The 18,786-nt window shown below is 39.1% G+C and overlaps 3 protein-coding genes across 3 annotated transcripts; 2 read left to right on the top strand and 1 right to left on the bottom strand.

The window, feature by feature from the left end:
• Positions 1-10: 10 nt before the first annotated feature.
• On the top strand, positions 11-3,120 carry LOC146315494 (glutathione S-transferase omega-1-like). Its single transcript, XM_084736714.1, has 6 exons — positions 11-149; positions 1,165-1,273; positions 1,364-1,586; positions 1,683-1,784; positions 2,385-2,491; positions 2,786-3,120. Exons 1-6 carry the CDS (start codon positions 122-124, stop codon positions 2,934-2,936), a joined length of 720 nt encoding a protein of 239 aa, XP_084592840.1. The 5' UTR covers positions 11-121; the 3' UTR covers positions 2,937-3,120.
• A 2,034-nt stretch (positions 3,121-5,154) lies between these two features.
• On the bottom strand, positions 5,155-7,112 carry itprip (inositol 1,4,5-trisphosphate receptor interacting protein). The gene has a single exon (XM_084736713.1). The coding sequence runs from the start codon at positions 7,023-7,025 to the stop codon at positions 5,412-5,414; it is 1,614 nt and encodes a 537-aa protein (XP_084592839.1). The 5' UTR covers positions 7,026-7,112; the 3' UTR covers positions 5,155-5,411.
• A 5,166-nt stretch (positions 7,113-12,278) lies between these two features.
• Positions 12,279-13,694, top strand: LOC146315492 (cholesterol 25-hydroxylase-like protein). Its single transcript, XM_084735900.1, has one exon. It carries the CDS (start codon positions 12,279-12,281, stop codon positions 13,086-13,088), a length of 810 nt encoding a protein of 269 aa, XP_084592026.1. The 3' UTR covers positions 13,089-13,694.
• The last annotated feature ends 5,092 nt before the right edge of the window (positions 13,695-18,786 follow it).

Below are 18,786 nucleotides of genomic sequence, written 5' to 3'. Positions count from 1 at the left end.
CACGCCCATAGCGGAAGTAAGTATATTGCCGTCGACACCGCTCTCATCGGGTCGTTTACAGTCGTCTACTCGTGTCAAGGCCAGATTCAAACTGATTTCATTCACCACCTGAAGTATAAAGATGTCAACTGAAAAGTGTTTCTCCAAAGGTAAGACGCAGCAGCCACTACTCGGCTAACTGAAAAAGCATCTTGCGTTTGCTTTTGTCATTTATTGTTGGTGGCAAGCTAAATTACGATTAGCATGAGAGTTTCACTTCCTAAAATCCTAAAATCATGTGCATATCAGAGATTTGTGTGTGTTCGTTTTCTTTTCCACTGAATGCATTGCTTTATATTTAAACCCTGTGGGAATCTGAACTTTACAGCCTGCTGGGTGTTCGCTGTCGGATTCATTGTGCTCTACATTGTGCTGTCACGTTATGAAGAACCAGAAGCGATGATGGGAGCGATATTTTTTGCAAAGTCATTGTGATGAAGCGTTATGTGACCTCTTCCGCTTCGTTCATAAAGCTAACAGTAGATAACATGAGAGTATTGCAAATAGTCCACACAATCAGCTTTTAATTTGAGCATCACCTCGAATTCAGTGCACTTTTAGGACTGATTTAGCACAGCCTGCAGCGACTCTCTGTGGATACTCTAATAACATGCAGTTTTTAAAAGCGAGTAAAATGCCAGCTAAGCGCCTCAGGCTACTTTATTATTATATAAGTCACTCATTTAAAATATACTGTTACTGGAGGTGGAACACTTGACCTCTCCTATGTGACTGTATAAAACTGAAAGGTTCAAGCTCAGTCACTGCTTTTTATTGTGAAAGACGTAAACTGCTGAGATTAAGATGAGATACAGTTTACTGTAAATTTGACTTGGGCAATAGTGACACTCACAGCTGAAGTCAAATTAAATACAATACCTAGCCAATAAAACAGTATAGTGGTGTGTGAGGTACTGCACATGTCTTATGAGATGAAAGATATATACACAATGTACAAAAGAAGAATTAATTATACTATATTTATACTACTTATACTTATATAGTTTCATATCGTTGACATCAATAATTATTGATGATGTAGGTTGTGGCTGATGACATTTGGAAAATATGAATGAACCTTGTATATAAAAACTGCAATTTTATTTATTTATTTTTGTCTTTTAGGAAGTGCTGCACCCGGTCCAGTGCCTAAAGGCCACATCAGGCTTTACAGCATGAGATTCTGCCCTTTCGCACACAGGGCGCGACTGGTGCTGAATGCCAAAGGGATCAAGTAAAGACACATTTCATTGTATATTATTATGAAACCATAGCATCACTGATGCTTTTGATTAAATTTGAATAACCTGTTTTTGTCTTTCAGGCATGACACCATCAACATCAACCTGAAAGAGAAACCTGACTGGTTCCTTGAGAGGAATCCCCTTGGCCTCGTCCCAACTCTGGAGACACCGGCTGGTGAGGTGATCTATGAGTCTCCCATCACCTGTGAATACTTGGACGAGGCTTACCCCGAGAACAAGCTGCTTCCTTCCTCTCCGTTTGGTAAAGCTCAGCAGAAGATGATGCTGGAGCATTTTTCCAAGGTATCGTATGTGAAGATCCAAATCCATTTTTTTTGTATACTTGTCTACTGCTACCATCATCTTAATATTGAAATTAATGCCACACCTATTCTACAGATAACACCATACTTCTACAAGATCCCAACTGGTAGAAGAAACGGCGATGATGTCTCAGGACTGGAAGCTGAGCTGAAAGAGAAGTTTGTCAAATTAAATGAGGTGGGTGGTGAATTGAGTGCTCTGATTTCTTTACACATTCACCAGACCTGTCATTTGGTAGGCTGTAAAGTCAAAATTGTCCCTTGAAATGAGTGAGTGCATCTGTAATTGCATGAATAAAATAGCCTAAATAATGACATATTATATATTTTTTTTATTCTGTTATTATGTTTTTGCTAGAAACCTTTGGTCTTTGATTTATAGGACTGCTAAAGATATGACAGGAATGGGGGAGAGTGGGGGAATTACATGCAGCAAAGGGCCACGGGCAAGAGTCAAACCCACAGCCACTGCAGAGGACTCAGTATATGAGGCTCATGCTCTACCAACTGAGCTACCAGGCCACTCTTACACCTTCAGTTCTAGTAGAATTTTTTATACTCATTGAAGTTTTTTGAGTGAATCTATTTCGCCGCTGCAGTTGTTCTAACAGAGTTTTCTATTCCATTCCAGGGTTTGTGAGCACCATTACTTAAATTACATTAGTCAAGGGGCCTGATTTCTAAAAATGTACTAGATTCAGACTTGAACTTAGTTCTAAGATCATTTCAGACTGTGCGCTCATTTTCAGCGCTGATGAATGTAACTGTGACTTTTCAGGACCTGGTTAATAAGAAGACCAAGTTCTTTGGTGGGGATGCCATCACAATGATCGACTACATGATGTGGCCGTGGTTCGAGAGGCTGGAGATCTTTGAACTGCAAAGGCAAGTAATAATCTCTCAGGAAATTTTAAAAATAAATACATTTTATTTATGGAAGCATTTCAAAAGATTAAAGGTCACTATAGAGAGGAGCAAAAAAGTAAAAAGATTGTGTACAGTACAAAAGTAGGAGCTGTATGACAAAGAGCAGAGAATCTCACAGGAACGTGTTAGTTTTGTTTGTTTGTTTGTTTCCTTCATGGCATCTGATACTTCATATTTCATGAGAACTACTTCTGTTCATGTGTTGTAATTTTGGCAGTTAGGTGAATAATTGAATTGCCTTTGTCTTTTCAGCTGCCTTGACAGCACTCCTGAGCTGAAGAAGTGGACAGAGTGCATGTCAGATGACCCAGCTGTCAAAGCCACCATGCACACTGTGGACACGTACAAGGCCTTCTACAAGACTTACATTGAGGGGAAACCCGACTATGACTATGGCCTGTAAACACAGATGTGACGAAACCTTAAACCGTCCACTTTCTGGGTTTTTTGATTATGGTTATTTTGAAGTTTGTCAATCAAAATTCTGGAGTCTGTTTATTTAAATGTTGGTGTAATAATAAGAAAATGGTGAACACTATGATCAGTTAAGATTTAAGTTGCATTAAAGGGGAAAATGTTTTTTTTTTTTTTTTTTTTTTGGACATTAAGACTGTTTTTGTTATCAAAGGGAAAAAATGAACCCACTATAATGAGGATGAGGTACAGTAAGATATATGTTAATGTTAAATGATTCAGTGATTCATTCCAACATCTGGCACTTTTAACTTTTTACTAATAAAAATTGGAGATGTAATGACTGTCCTGAATCTGAATTTTCTGTCTCTATTACTAGAAACAACAAAAAACTGCACTGTTTTCCCCCACAGGGTGATCCTATTTAATAAACTGGAGCTCTGCCAAAGAGTTGACATCAACACAGTGTAATAACTGGCAAAAACATTAGAAAGAACAACTTTGCTTTCTAATAAGTTATGAGAAAATGAGTGCTGTGCTTAACGTTGAACATTACAAAATGTAATAGCTGCCATTAGATTTGCAACATTATGACTGGATACAAAAAGCCACTGCTATACTGGTTGGCAAGTGATTGCTGTTTGACCGACATAATATATAAGAGGTATTTCTGTTAAACAGATAGTTCAGATTATTTGATGTAGGGTTGTTTGAGGCACTTAGTGATGATCACTGTATTAATTACAGGAGATGCAGGTCGGCCCACCTCAGTTAAAAGACGCAGAGTATCAGCATAGAACCTAATGAACATGAACCAAATGAACAAAGCAATGAACCGCTGTGGTCAGAGTGAGCAAGTCACCTACAGAAATGTCTGCTCAAAAAAGTGTTGAAGTGTACACTTCATGTTGATGTCAGACAGGCAAAATCAGTAATACTCCCTTGCAGAACATGGGAGTTGCTGGTCCTCCACTGCTTTAATGTTAGTTAGTTTGTGCTATTATGTAACCTTGGTTTTTTAAAAGATTAGTTAGGATTCACCAAAGTCACAATAACACAAACTAACAGATCGAAACAGCAGTAAACCAGCAAATTATCCATTTGCATATGGAGTTTTGTCAGTATGGAGAGGGTTTCCCATCAGAAAAGGCTGTCTGATGGCAAAGTAAAGCAGTGAAAGTATTGCCAATATAGCATACACTTAAACTGATACTGAATTTTTTAGGGGAGCCTTTTGTTGTTTACCCCAACCACAGCAGTACATTGCTGGTTTTCCTTTCCGCCTTTTCAAACAGGAGGAATGCCAACCACCATCTATAGATGTAGATAATATACTGACTGTTTATAAGTACCTCCTACAAACCCACATCAAATAATTCAAACTGTCCCTTTAAAATGTTGCCCTGACTCGTGGTGCTCTGTCTTTTTTCAGGTGAATGTTGAAGTGCATTTCTAAAAGTATCATCCTTCATGTAGATAACTTGTTGCTGCTTCTTTTGGAGGCAGAGGACTATGTATTCAACACCCGTCCTCCAGACTGAATTCATTTCTGACTTTACATGGGTAAACAATGTACCCATCAGATCTTGTAGAACACTACTACATTTTGCCACTGAATTTCACAAACAACAAAAACCACTGCTAAAATGTTGCTAATGTATTGTTTGGAGGGAATATTCTTAATACAATAGTTACCTTGTCAAGTGTAAAGAAAGCAGCTGCAGCAAAAACCACTACATGTGTACAAATATATCACCCATAACTAAAATAATTGTGGTATGTGCACCTTTTCATTTCAGTGCTTGTCTATCCGGTGCAATTATTTGTAGCATTATTCTTAGAAGCACTGAATGACATTTATAGATCTGCTAGCGCTAAAAGTAGCGCTGGCTTTACACAGTGAAACTTTCACACAATTTGTTGCAGGTTGCAAATTGAATGAAACATAATTTCCATACAGCTTGACAGTGAGGCAATTCAGAATAAACTGTCTCATGTAGCATCATTTAATAGTTTATTTCACTACATTTTCAAGCTAAATTTTTTGGTCTCTTTTATTATGTTCCAACAAGCCTCCAGTGAGTGCATCCTCTCTTTACATTAAATAGGTCTTTGTTGAGACCTTCTGACTTCATTATGACTCTGTAGCTTGATATATAATAAAATTTTAGATAATTTCTCTAATTCTTATCAAAACCTTATAGGCATTTTGATGATAAGAAACTGTCACTTAAACTCATCATAGTTTAATGTCATCACCTGACATGTTGTCTCAGTGTTTTGGCTGGCTGTGGGCGTGAAACTAGTTCAACAAAGTTGACAGTTACGCTGCTGACTTTCAGACAAGTTTCAGGTGTGCTGCAGAGGGCTTTCCACCATGCAACTCAAGTGCAACTTAGTTTCAATCAACAAAAGTTGAGTGAAAGTTTCATTGTATAAAGCTACCCTAAGAAACAAACATGGCTCACACACTTTCATCCAGGGTGCGGTGTAAACCCCCGTTTGATAAGTAGGGTGTGTACTCTTGAATGAGCGCAGGTGCATTTCTCAACATCTCGTGGAAATGTTTTACTGTTGCTGCATGAAGCTCCCTCTGCAACACCAGAGACCGGAACAGATTGATGGGCTCCGCGCGGCGAATTGTCTGAGGAATCTGGATGTGTTCTGGCACTTTGTTGTTCCCAATCAGAACGTGATGAAGTCTCTTCTCCTGTAGGCTCCTCTGCAAGAAGCTGAGCACATCCTGGAGCCTGTGCTCCAAACTCTCAACACCCCACACAGAGGGCCTTTTACTTAACAACAAGTGCAACAGAGCAGTCTTTAAGTGGTAGTTAGTGAGGCCACTTTTTCCTGTGAGCCCCGTCTGCTTTCTGTGTAGGAAAGTAACAATCTGGAGGCAGTGTAAATGACAGGAATTCTGTGGTAGGCGCTTAGCAAAATGTTTCAGCAAATTCCTCTCGTAAACAGCAAAAGAGACGGACCAGTATGGATCTGGAGAGCTGTCACAATCGGATGGAAAGTATGACACAAAATAAACGTCCGTATCCTCCAGCTGAACCACCGGTATGAGGTTCAACATGATGACTTTACCCGAACGGAAACGTATCTTGAGAGCGCCGGCGGCATCCAGGTTGCGGAAAGTGACCTCAAAGTCATATTTGTGAGAGATACGTCCCCATGCTTTGGTCATAGAGATCTGAAACCACTTCATGACTTGATCTTTGGCTAAGAAAGCAGTGTTCCTGGAGCAGAGCAATTCCTCAGGACTGCGGTCAACTTTGAGCGTGTCATTCCTGCTGTGCAACAGACACAGCATGTCCTCTCCCAGGTTAGCAGAGCCACAGAGACAGCCCTCCTCGTTCTCCCCAAACCTGGTCACCTTTATCTTGCCACAGCCTTGCATATCTGGAGGTGTGTCATTGGAGGGGCTGCACCACAGGTAGAACTGGAAGGAGTGAGGATCTGGAGGTGAGAAGGGCACTAAAAGGTCGCACGTGAGTGGCTTGCACACCTTCCAAGACTCAAACATGCTTCCAATCCCAACAAAGTCCCCGACTTCCATATCTGCCTCTCTGTCACACAAACTCCTGAGCGATTCAAGCAAGTCATCAGCAAAACCCTCAACGAATTCCCTCACCCTCCAGTTTTCATGGGATGAAGTGTAGGTGCATTTGTCGCAGAAGTTGCTTAGGACATCCTTATCTAGTACCATCGTCCTGGGGGTGATGGATCCACTCTCTGGCAGTACGTCTTCATCCTCAACTGGGCGCATTTCTGTGTCAGCAAGATCAACTCTGCACATCTCGATGGTGAAGAATATGATAAAAGACACGGCACTCCAAAAGTACCAGCTGTAACCCTCCTCAGAGCTGGTTTCTTCCTGCTTTGACTCCAGCTGTAAGAGCTCTTTCTCCAGCTTGGCCTGCTCCATTTCCAGCCTCTCCTCGTGCTCCCGCATGCGAGCCATCAGCTCCTCATCCTGCTCTGGGAGTGTCGTGTTCTCTTGAGGAAAGAGCAAGGGATGGTTTAATATGGCAGCAGCCACCACCACACACACTCGTGCAATGGCCCCCTGCATCTTCAGCTTGTTTCTAGCACACGCATTTAAGCACCTTGCAGACGTCCAGGCAGCTGCAACTCAGGTCCTGAAACACAAAAAGAAATTGGGCTTTTATTCATTAATATACCTTGACCTTTGACCCCTCAGGCAGCACTACATTAAAAACCAACATGACAATACAGAGGATATTACTTAAACTGGCTTGGAGACACTTCAGAAAAGCGATGTCAGAAAAGACGGTATGTCGATGCATCTACCAATGTGAGTTGAGATTCCACCATGCAAAGCGAAAGCTATCAACTACATCCAGAAATGCTGATGACTTCTCTGGACCCAAGCTCATCTGAGATGGACTGACGCAAAGTAAGAATATAAGCTATGGTCTGATGAGTCCACATTAAAAAATCATTGGGGGGGAAATCATAAATGTTGTGTCCTCTGGGCTAAAAAGGAAAAGGACCCACCAGACTGTTACCAGCGTAAAGTTCAAAAGCCAAGATCTGTGATGGCATGGGGGTGCGTTAGTACCCATGGCATCATGACACTTGACACTGAAAGGTACTTAGAGATTTCAGAGCATTGCTATTAAAGACAATTCAGACGTCTTTTTCAGAGATGTCCCTGCTTATTTCACCAAGACAATGCCAAGATGTATTCTGCATGTGTTAAAACAGCGTGGCTTTGTAGTAAAAGAGTTGGGCTCCTAGACTGGTCTGCCTGCCATCCAGACCTGTCGCCCATTGAAAATGTGTGGCTAATTATGAAGCACAAAGTACGACAACAGAGACCCCAGCCTGTTGAGCAAATGAGGCCGTATATGAAGCGAGAAAGGGAAAGAGTTTCACTTTCAAAACCTCAAGAATTAATGCCTCAGTTCCCAAACACTTACTGAGGGTTGAAAAAAGAAAAGGTCATGTAACACAGTGGTAAACATGCTCCCATCACAACATGTTGTGGGCACCAAATTCAGAATGAATTACTTATTTACGTTTTAGGTGACATCCCAACTTTTTTGGAATTTGGGTTTGTGTATAAAAAAATCCAGTTATTTTTGTAAAGTTGAACTCCACCCCAGGAGGAAGCACAGAGTGTACCTCTAAATATAGAGGCAGTGGGCTGAGTGACGCACTTGCCCAGTATCAGACTGTGCAACATGGGAGGAAGGAAGATTGAGCCCTTTAGAGGAACATTGCTCTTCTTGATAACCCTATTTAGTTACCAACATTGTGCCTCTTAACATTTGCATCCTGTTAACATTTTGTACAAAACATAATGAATGACACCTCCCTTTCTGGAAAATATCTGAATAAAGTTTGTGAAAAACAAAACAATGTGGAAAAAACTAACATTGACAGTATTATCTTCTTTCCTGGACGTCATCCAATGACCGACAAGTAATGCAATACACTGTACAAAAGAGGAAATTGCATAAGTCTATTGCTTATGTTCTGAGCTTTTAGTAAACTTTAAAGAGACAGCTGCAAACTGCTCTGTTCAGGATGGACTGAATTACTTCAACTATCATCACTACAATCTTTGAAATAAAGACTAATAACATGCTCGTAATGGGACCTCTCTTAGCAAATAAGAGAAATGAGAAATAGGAAGTACATATGCGTCATGATCTCACTGTAAGATCAAGAGATTATGAGCCATTCTCTGTCAGACTTGAGCATTAAAATGGCAGCAGTAATGGTGGAGTATGTGAGGTCACAGAGCCAGGGAAACTTCCCATGACTTACTTACTGGGATGTTCTCCAACACTTACATTGCACAGTCCATCCAAACAAACACCACGCCAGACATAGAGGCGTGTACTGCGGTCCATGAAATATTATTTGAGATCATCTCTTGCAGAGGTTTTTAAAATGAAAGGCGGGCCTCCCCAGGGGAGCTCCAATCATTTTGAGAAGGGGGCTCAGTGAATGGATTGGAGTTATCAAAAGGAGATAGAATAGGCTAAATATGTGTAATTTCGTTAAAGAGACATTTCAGAGAATAGTTTGGGAGTAATTTTAGTGTTTTCCACACTTTCCCAGAACCAGAAGCTAATGAATGCCTTATGAATGACCTTTTTTGTGTATCTGGTGTAGACTAAAACAGCAATATTGTGCTATCTTGGCTAAATTGTTGAGTGTCTTTGGGATCAGACGACATAATCATTATCCCAGAAATCCAAGACTTAAGCGAAACTAAGCAAGTGGGGTATTATGCAACTTTAATGTTTTAACAGAATAGCTTGGATTTATCAATCACATAATAACACAAACTAACAGATCAAGGCAGCATTAGACCAACAACTCCTGTGTACTGCGAGATAAAAGTACTGCCATAAAAGACTATCGGATGGCAATTTAAGCTGTGAAAATATTCTAAATATAATGTACACTTAAACTAATACTGTTTTTTTAAAGTGGCTAAACTACCTTTCAGGGCTGACCCTGTCCACAGTCAGTCATTGCACAGCTTCCTCGCTGGTGCCCCTCTCTGCTTCTCCAAACTGTGGGTGTGTCAATGCCCATCTGCTGTAGGTAACACACTGAGTATTCATAAGGACCTCATATACGCCACTTCAAAAAAGAGAACTATCTTTTTAAAGTGATGAACATATGAATGCATCATTACGATCTAATATAATAAATATTATTCTGAAATGGACCATTCTGTATAATGAGTTGGCTACTCGTGCCTAATTTTGATGCTAATGATTTTGCATTTTTACTTTGAAAAATACATTTTTAAGTCAGGACATTTACTTGAAACACTGTGACAGATTATTTATACACTGTGGGTTCACTCTTTATTTTACAGCCCATTAATAAAACGCAATAAGCCGTACTTCTTATCAAAAGAGACAAAACAAGAAACAATATGCTCATTATTAAACCATTTTTAGACTTTAATTACGTGACAATTAGGGACACAGCAACAACAGAACTGTACTGTAAACTAAAGAAAAAAGGTGTCTCTAAGTAGGCTACAACTACTGTTTAAAAAAGAACATATTATTTCTAGTTTTTGTCAAATTTCATACAAAGTACAGCTTGTTACGTCTTATTTGTGTACTATAAAATGCGACCCTCTGTGTTATTGCTACTGTTAATTGAGTTAAAGCGTACTTATTTTACGAATAAATTAACTAAGTAAATTAATAAAATTGTGTAAATGTAAAATAAATGTTTTTTTCCGCCACTGCTGACTCCTGCGCCCAATAAACTCACCGTGACGTGACTGCGCAGCTAAAGTGATGTAGCTTCGACACCCTGCCAACGGTTACCTCCTCGGTTGTCTTAGCAACAAAATAGTGGCTCGCTCATCACGGAAATGTGGTGACAGACTAATGTTATACCAGACACATGAGTCACTTTACAGCCTGCTCTGCTAACAAGCGACGCTCTGTAAGATGCTGTGTTAAGTTTTGAAGCAAATAACAACTAAAAGGTTTGCTTTCCTGAACATTATGCAACACGCACAATTTTGGGCAACATGATTGCATGTTCAGCGGCTTGGCGCTTCGCTCTTCGCCGATGTACATGTCTAAAGAGGTCGATTTAGAAAATGTGTGGCGTAATAAAGTTGATGAACCTACCTTTGTGCTCAGTTCATGATGATAAGTTCATGTGGCGGGCTCTCTCCGCTGAGACAAGTCTCATCAAACTCATGCGAACAACGAGGGAACAGTCTCACAGTTTGTCTCTTACACATTTCCTGACTTTGAGCTCCACCCATACAGAAAGACACCGCCCAGCTTCCTCTGTGACACCAAAATAGGGATTTTGAGCTGAGTGAGGAGCCTGGTTCCCACTATGAATTTAACCCTGAGCTAAAAAAAAAAGTTTGCTTTTGCTTTGCATGGTAAAGTCCTAAATTTAATAACAGTTTATGTCCTTTATACACGTTGCTTTTTAATACAGTGCCACCTCAAGGGTCAAAGGTCATAGGAATTCATTGTTGGTTTTCAGCCTTGTTCCTTACATGCAGAACATCCTCTGTAATCTCTGAAAATTTTAATGACTTTAACTGTGAATTCTGCTGTATTTTAATGGCCTATGACAATGTTATGGTCCTGCATACTTTTAATCCATTTACTCACCACTAAATTTACTGTGCAGATTAAGTACAAACAAATAACAGCTATATACAGTGGTTAAATTTAGCTCAACATTACAAGTAATGCTCCTTCCTGGATATCAAAACCTGGCAACATGTCTATTCAACAGCTTGTCATCATGGTGGGAGCTCTGGAGGGAGTGTAGAAAGTACTATTCAGATTATTTTATTAAGTAAAAGCGCTAATGCCACACTGTAAAAATCAGGAAAATGAACTAAAATTATTAAAAGTAAAAGAAAAATGGCTAATGACTGATATTACATGTGTACATGTGCAATATTGTATTATTCCCAACTTATTAACTAAATTACTAACTTATCATTATTTTCATTATGGATTAATCTGCTGATTATTTCCTCCATTCATCAAATGATTGTTTGGTTTATAAAATAAAGCATAAATGCTCTTTTTGTTCAATCAGTGACATAAATTACTAGTAAATTTACAGTTATTGAGATACTTAAAAAGAAAAGTAGCAAATCCTCATACTAGGCAAATATCTGGCAGTTTTTAATTTGGAAAAAGGACTTAAAAAATTATCAAAATTGACACCAGTTACTTTTCTATTCTTCCTCTCTCTCCCTCCTTTGAGTCACTTCCCTCTTTCAACCCCCTGCTCATGCAGTTTACTGCTGTTCTCCTTTCATCCACCAGATGGCCTCAGACTGCTGTCCTTTCATTTCAGACCTCGCCATTCCCTTCAGTCCTACTATCATTTTCATTCCCCTCAGCTGAACTTCGCCTGCTCTCCTCCACATGTGCACCTCATTAACTCATCAGCCACATATACCCACCTAGATACATCGCTCTTCTTACAAATTGTCAAAAATAATTGTCAAAGTTGTCTTTGTACTATACTCAGCTGAATATAGGTGGAAAACGATTTGCAAAGAGACAAACACTGTTACTCTTACGCAACGTATTACAAAAATGTTTGTTAAGCGTATATAACAGTGTGTACAGTGTATAACAGCGTGTATAACAGTGTGCCATTGGAAATGTGACTGAATAAATCTCACATCAAGTTTTGCCTGGCAGTGTCTTCTGCATGATTCCCCCCAGGAAATGCTCTCTAAGCATGTTACGCAATGCTGAAACACTTCACTAAGTATAAATGTGTCTGTGCAGTAATGAAGTACCCTACTTTCTTACTGGGAGGGATGACTAACTTAGAGACCATGGAGAGGCTGCCTCTGCAGATTGTTTGGGACTGGCTAAGACACCAGAGCTTCCTCAGATCTCCATTTTTCCCAGTTTTCTTTTCTCTGACTGTTCACCTGAGCTGCTGCTTGCCATATGTTTTTCTGGATCTGCTCTACTCCAGAATGACCCTGCTACACCGCTTCAAGATCCAGCCTCAAAGCAAGGTGACGTGGGCAATGGCTTGGAGGTGCTTGTGCAAAATTTTCTACAACCACGCCTGCTTCATTTTCCCACTGTCTGTTGTGCACTGGTACTTGAGACCTGTGATTTCCCCTCCTCTGGCACCTGAGACGCTGACTGTTGTCAGGGATGTGCTGGCCTGCCTCCTCCTGTTCGACATGCAGTACTTTTTGTGGCACGTGCTCCATCACAAGGTGCCCTGGCTCTACCAGTCCTTCCACAAGGAGCACCACAACTACACAGCCGCCTTCTCCCTGATGACAGAATACACAGGAGTCTGGGAAATGCTGAGCCTCAGCTTCTTCACAGCACTGAACCCTGCACTCCTGGGCTGCCATCCACTCACAGAGATGCTCTTCTACATCATCAACATGTATCTTTCTGTGGAGGCACACTCAGGCTACGAATTTCCCTGGTCTCCACGCCGACTGGTGCCCCTTGGCCTCTACGGGGGAGCTCAGCATCATGACCTTCACCACCTGAAACTCAAAGTAAACTATGCGCCATATTTCACACACTGGGACACACTTTTTGGCACATTATTGCAGGGATCAGATGCACAGAGGAAGACTTTAAAGAGGTCATGATTATCAGAATATGTGAAGGACTTCTTTTTTCAACTGCTAACATGTAAGAAAAACTACTAATGAAGAAAACTGTCTAACTTACTCACAAAGTTACTCACAAAGTTTATAGTTAAAGCGACCTTAATTAAATTTCTATGTGATTAAATGGCTTTCTTTGAGCATTAAGTTATTTTGTTGGGCCATCTTAATTACCTGGGGTTTTACTGACTTCATTTACCAATGTAATTTTACGACAGTAATTTTAAATTGGACCAACGGAACTGCTTAATGCTGAAAAAAAGACATTTAAATTTTGTGGAAATACTTTCCATGGTTTTCAAACTAGTGAACTAGCTATCATTCTGTGCAGATGTGTTATGTATATGTGAATAAATGTATTTATCAATGTGTTATAAATGTGACTATTTGCAACATACTGAGCATATACAGTAGACTGAAAGCAGAAAGGTGGATTAAGCTGTTTCCACTGAAGTCTTGTCACTATCAGAATTATATCTGTATTGTACAGTATCACTTAAACCTCATAATTAATTGTAATTTTAATTCTGTTCCCAAACTATGTTACTTTTCTTTTGACACAAAATGTTAATGTGCATTGTAAAAATAAACAGCTTGTTTAAACTTAACAAAGCTGGTGTTCTGGCTGACCTAAAAGTTAAAGTTGACTGAATTTGAAAAGACAATTTTGTAAAAACAGTTTTGCTATTAAAGTTGTACTTTAGAAAATATGTTCAGTATGTTTAAGATGTTAAACTGAACCGACAGCTTTTCAGTCACAGTCAGGACCATTTAAAATATTTAATATTTGTTATAATGTCTTAACTTTTAATAACTTAATTCAATACTTTGTATTTCATCATGGTTCTCAGTTTTCTCTGTTTTCATTAGGTGAAAACAAGGAACCATGACTCATCTCAACGTGTATTAGCAAAGTTTTCATCATGTGTGTTTTCTTCAAGCTATAAAAAAGAAAAGTTATAAAGTTATAGAGTTATAAAATTATAAATTGTTGATAACAATGTGACAAAAGTCCACTGCTCCAAAAATACACACTGAAGTTGAAGTTCACTGACTGCCTACCTCAGTCATTTTAACTGTTATAAACATCTACTCCTCCTAAAAGAGTATTAATGATTTCTTATGTCTCACAGACAAACATTTACAGCTTCAACATCAATGCTGCGACACTGCGGCTGTCAGAGAACCAAGCAGCAACTTGAATTAACTTACTGAAATTTTTATTATTTTATTAGACAGGTATGTCAAAGGTGCATGCATCACTTCAGAATGAGTCACCACACTTTCCTAATACCACTTAGAACACACAGCATAGAAACATGGCAGGACACGCTCTCCTAACGGCTTGTTCTTGGAGCACACCCTCATAATTTGGCTCTGATGTGACATTTGTGTAAATAATTGTCAGCAGAGCGAAACGTCTGGTCTTACACCATGGATTTGTGCACCCACTATCATCCAGGAGGTCAAATCCAAACTCATATCCCATTTGTATTATAACATGTGAAGTCAACATGTGATCTGCTTTTGCTATTATCCTCATCATCAATTCAGATCCAACTCCATATTCCAGAAGAATTATTATAATGAATTAATCAATGACTTTTATTAATCTAAAATAGATATATGTAAAAACAGAACTGATCTGACGACTGCTAAGATGCTGAAGCCTCAACAGAACAGTTAGAAACTGGATGTTGCATAACAAACATGGTTCTTTTAAGGCAGCACTTCCTGAAGCTGAAAGTGAATGAGGGCACTTTTGTGCCAGTGTTTTGTTTTGGGCTGAATGATGAGAAATGAAAGTAGACAGGCAAATCAGCAGATCCAAAATACCCAGGCTGAAAAAGATGATCTTCCTTCCTCATGGAGAACAGAACAGGAACAAGAATCTGTTAAATTGTTTACATTGTTTTTTTATGCTTCAACACTTTTCCAGAGAAGAACTATATTCAGTTTTACTGTATGGGTTTTTATATATGAATATAGTTAAAATTAGATATGACAAAATGATTAATTGCCACCTGAAATAAGCATAAAAACTTTTTTGCAGACTTTTTTTTAACTTTTCGTCATCTCCATCAATTTTTTCTAAAGAGATGCTTCATTAAATTGATGTAAAATGGCTAATAGGAAAACTTGCTGTGTTGAATTTTCAGAGAATTATCAGAGCCTGTCAGAAACAGCTCTAACATGTGCAGCAGAATGGCTTTATTTTGTAATGCCAGCTATTGAATTGTTAGTAACTGTTTCACTGATAACTTGATCAGTTTGAGTACTTTCTTCTTGAAAGGTCAAAGCTCCTCTGTGTGTTTACTGGTTACTGTGGTCCTCTGTGACAGTGGACTGGACGTCTTTGGGTTATGAACAGGACGTCATCTTGGGCTTTGAAAGACACTTATGTTTTTCAGCATTTTCTGACATTTAGTGGACCCAATGGCTGATTGATTGATCAAGAAGATAATCAACAGGAAAGTAATAATTGGCTACAGCCCTACTTTCTTTGTTGTTTTGTGTTAATGCAGCAATGTCATTTGAAATTAACTTTAAATGTATGTATGTGAATGCTGTATACAAATTTAAGTCTAAGACTTTATTTTCAACTCTCTGACAGACAATAGTGAAACATTAAATTTCATACCTGCTAAATTTCAAGTGTCCCCCCTTACTTGACTTTTCCACTTGCTTACTTCATGCACACTTATTTTAATCATTTTTATCATTGCAATAATGTCACGTTCTGAGTGGCCAAAGCAGCTCATAGTCAGACAGCATCAGCATCTCACCACCACCACCACCGCCACCCAATTCATGCAATGTTTGGTGATTTAACTGATCATCTGGTAGTCACATGGGTAGGCAGAGACAGATAAGGCAGTTGGGAAAAACAGACAGGACACAGGCTGGAATCAAACCCAGGCCCCGGTCGATACGTGGGTCGATCGTGGCACATACTTGCCAACCTTGAGACCTCTGCAACAGCATAATTCATAGAAGATTTCTATCTTTTTCTCGCTCTTGTTTTTGCTCTTGCTCTCATTTTACATTTCTCTCACTCATTGAGAAGGATGAGACAGGAAAGTTTGGGGACATTAGAGTCTTCAGGTTGTGACAAAAGGAAAAACAAATACATGAAAATGAGTCTTTGGGAGAAAATTGGGAGAAATACAGGGGAATTCTGACCACAGGGGGAAACGAAAAAAGGGCCATGTGTGTCACATAGCATCATCATTGCTCAGCACTGAATGACACAGACACAGCCAGTGACTGGTAAACACCGCTTAACTGAAAATGTGCTGATATGTCAGTGTTGTGTTCAAGAGTTGTTACAAAATCAAAGTTGAGAGAGTTCTTTCCTTCACATTTTGTGCGTCACTCTTGATCTCTGTATTACATATTCCCACGTTTCTATCACTACAAATCCTTTCAATACAATATTCAACATTTCTTCTTTAAAAAGGTTTAGAAGTGGTTATCTTCAACCACAGACTTCGCTTCTTTTTTTTGAAACTCAACTTTCAACTTCTTGTCAGTGTTGATGGAGACTAAAAACAGAGCAAAAAGAGAGCCAATATTAGACTTAGAGATTCATGAGGTGGCCAGAAACACAACTCAAAAAGAACAATAATACTGTTTCATAACTGAAAATGGTACATAAATAAGAAACCGTTGCTTAAAATGTGATGATATGTCAATGCTATGCTCAGACTTGTTAGAATATAAAAGCTGGGTGAGTGAATCTTTTATGTTTTGTGTTTAGAAAGGGATACTGTTCAACCACAGACTTTCTTTTCTGGTCTAATTCACCATAAAACTAAACCTCTGATTTCTTGTCAGTGGTGGCGGAATATGGAACTTGGATTGGGCAACTACCCACTATAAATAAAAGGGAAGGTTTGTATGTCATCACTCAAATTCTCATTCTGAGGAACTGACGACATAACAATGCCACAATGATCTTTCCATTTACCACTGATGAAATAACAAGTCAGAGCAGATGATCTGGCTCTCCTCCGTGCTGCTCTGTGGGCACCCATCAGGGAGGGAGAGGGTTTATTGGTTGGGTTAGCTGGGTGGGTGGTTAATCAAATCCAAACACATGCTGCTCAGTTTAGTCAATAATAATGACATATTGCATATGGGTGAAAACATTTTTGATATTAGTACAAAAGTATATAACAGTTTTATTATTTAAAGTGTTGTATGTGAGGTGTAAATCAGGCTTACTCAATTACTTTCTTAGAAGGACCAGATTTGAAAAAAGTACCAAGGGGCTTGATGTATACACTTCCTATATCAGACTTGAAAAGTTTGGGAATGCACATTTTTATTTTTTTTCCTCCATAAGTTTTCACACATCGGAAAAAGAAACATCAGGAAAAACAAGGCACATTTAAAATGCTGCATTTCACACACTTTTTTCCATCTAGTTTTGCTGTCCTAAATTTCTTCTGCATAAACAACATGAGTTCAAAAGGACAATAAAGAATTAGTCTTTAAAATAAAAAGTGTCTCTTAAATAAAATAAATTCAATTCAGATAGATTTCCATAGTGCCTTTAAAACATGAGCTGATCCAAGTGTTTTACAGTTTTACAACAACAAAACACTTATCAACATAAAAATGAGCAATACAAGAATAAAACAACTATTAAAAGAGGTCAAAAATGGTGGCAATTTACACATATTCAAAAACCAAAGAAAAGAGGTGGGTCTTGAGTGCTTTGAACAACTCAAACAGCTGGGATTATAAAGTCACATAATAAGAGGGAGCCAGTCTGCGGGGTGCTTCGGAAGCCAGTAGAGGAGCAACACTTTTGAGAACAAGTTAAAAACCTTGCGAAAGCAATCTGCACACTCTGCAGATGAGAGGGGGAAGACCGACTGACTCCCACGTATGAGGAGTTACAGAAGCAATAAAAACACAGATTACTTTTTCACAATCCTGGAATGATAGCAAGGGTTTAGCTTTTGCCATAGCTCTCTGTTAGAAGCTACCTCACTATGGAGTTTTCTCTCATATTTAACTGCACAATAAAAAATCGTGCCATGGTCACTGCTAGATTCAAGAGAACCAAAGAGAACCACTTCAGTTTACAGTTTTTTCAGCATCAAGAAGTTTTGGGACATCCAGTTTTTTTATATCCTGAGAACAGCCAAATAGAGACTGCAATGTCATTTTGGCGGCAAATTTAACTGGATATCGTCCGCGTAACAATGAAAGAAGAAGCCATGCTGCTGACCAAGGGGAAGCATACATAGAGAGAGAAGAGGAACCAGAACGGAGCCCTGGGGAACCCTGCAGGTCAAGGGAGCTAAGGGGGGAAGAAGCCTTTCCCCTCCACACACAGAGTAATGTCTGTTTTCCAGAGATGACCTGATCATGTCTTAAAGTGCCATGCCTAGGTCTAAAAGTACTAAAATACCACAGTCCTAGCTGTCTGCTGCAAGTAACAAATCACTGTGAACTTTTAAAAGAGCTATTTCAGGAAATAGTGCTCCCTAAAATCAGATTGAAAAGCTCATAAACGGATTGAGATGCTGGTAAACAACCTTTTCCAGGATTTGGGATGAATGGATATATTTTATTCAAATAATTTTTACATATTTACAAATGACCAAAATGCAGAATTGAGCTTGTTACAGGACAGGAGTGGGCTAGGAGACATAGAGGTCTGGAT

This window comes from Lutjanus erythropterus, chromosome 14 (genome assembly GCF_056507025.1).
Source record: "Lutjanus erythropterus isolate fLutEry1 chromosome 14, fLutEry1.hap2, whole genome shotgun sequence".
NCBI lineage: Eukaryota > Metazoa > Chordata > Actinopteri > Lutjaniformes > Lutjanidae > Lutjanus > Lutjanus erythropterus.
Note: the sequence above shows the minus strand (reverse complement) of the source record. Positions and strands in the feature narration are given on the sequence as shown.

Bases quoted from the DNA above. Each gene is read 5' to 3' on its own strand.
- LOC146315494 (XM_084736714.1), top strand. From the start codon at position 122: ATGTCAACTGAAAAGTGTTTCTCCAAAG. The intron at 150-1,164 runs GTAAGACGCAGC...TTTGTCTTTTAG, and splicing joins TGAAAAGTGTTTCTCCAAAG to GAAGTGCTGCACCCGGTCCA. The intron at 1,587-1,682 runs GTATCGTATGTG...CCTATTCTACAG, and splicing joins TGCTGGAGCATTTTTCCAAG to ATAACACCATACTTCTACAA.
- LOC146315492 (XM_084735900.1), top strand. From the start codon at position 12,279: ATGACTAACTTAGAGACCATGGAGAGGCTGCCTCTGCAGATTGTTTGG.
- itprip (XM_084736713.1), bottom strand. From the start codon at position 7,025: ATGCAGGGGGCCATTGCACGAGTGTGTGTGGTGGTGGCTGCTGCCATA.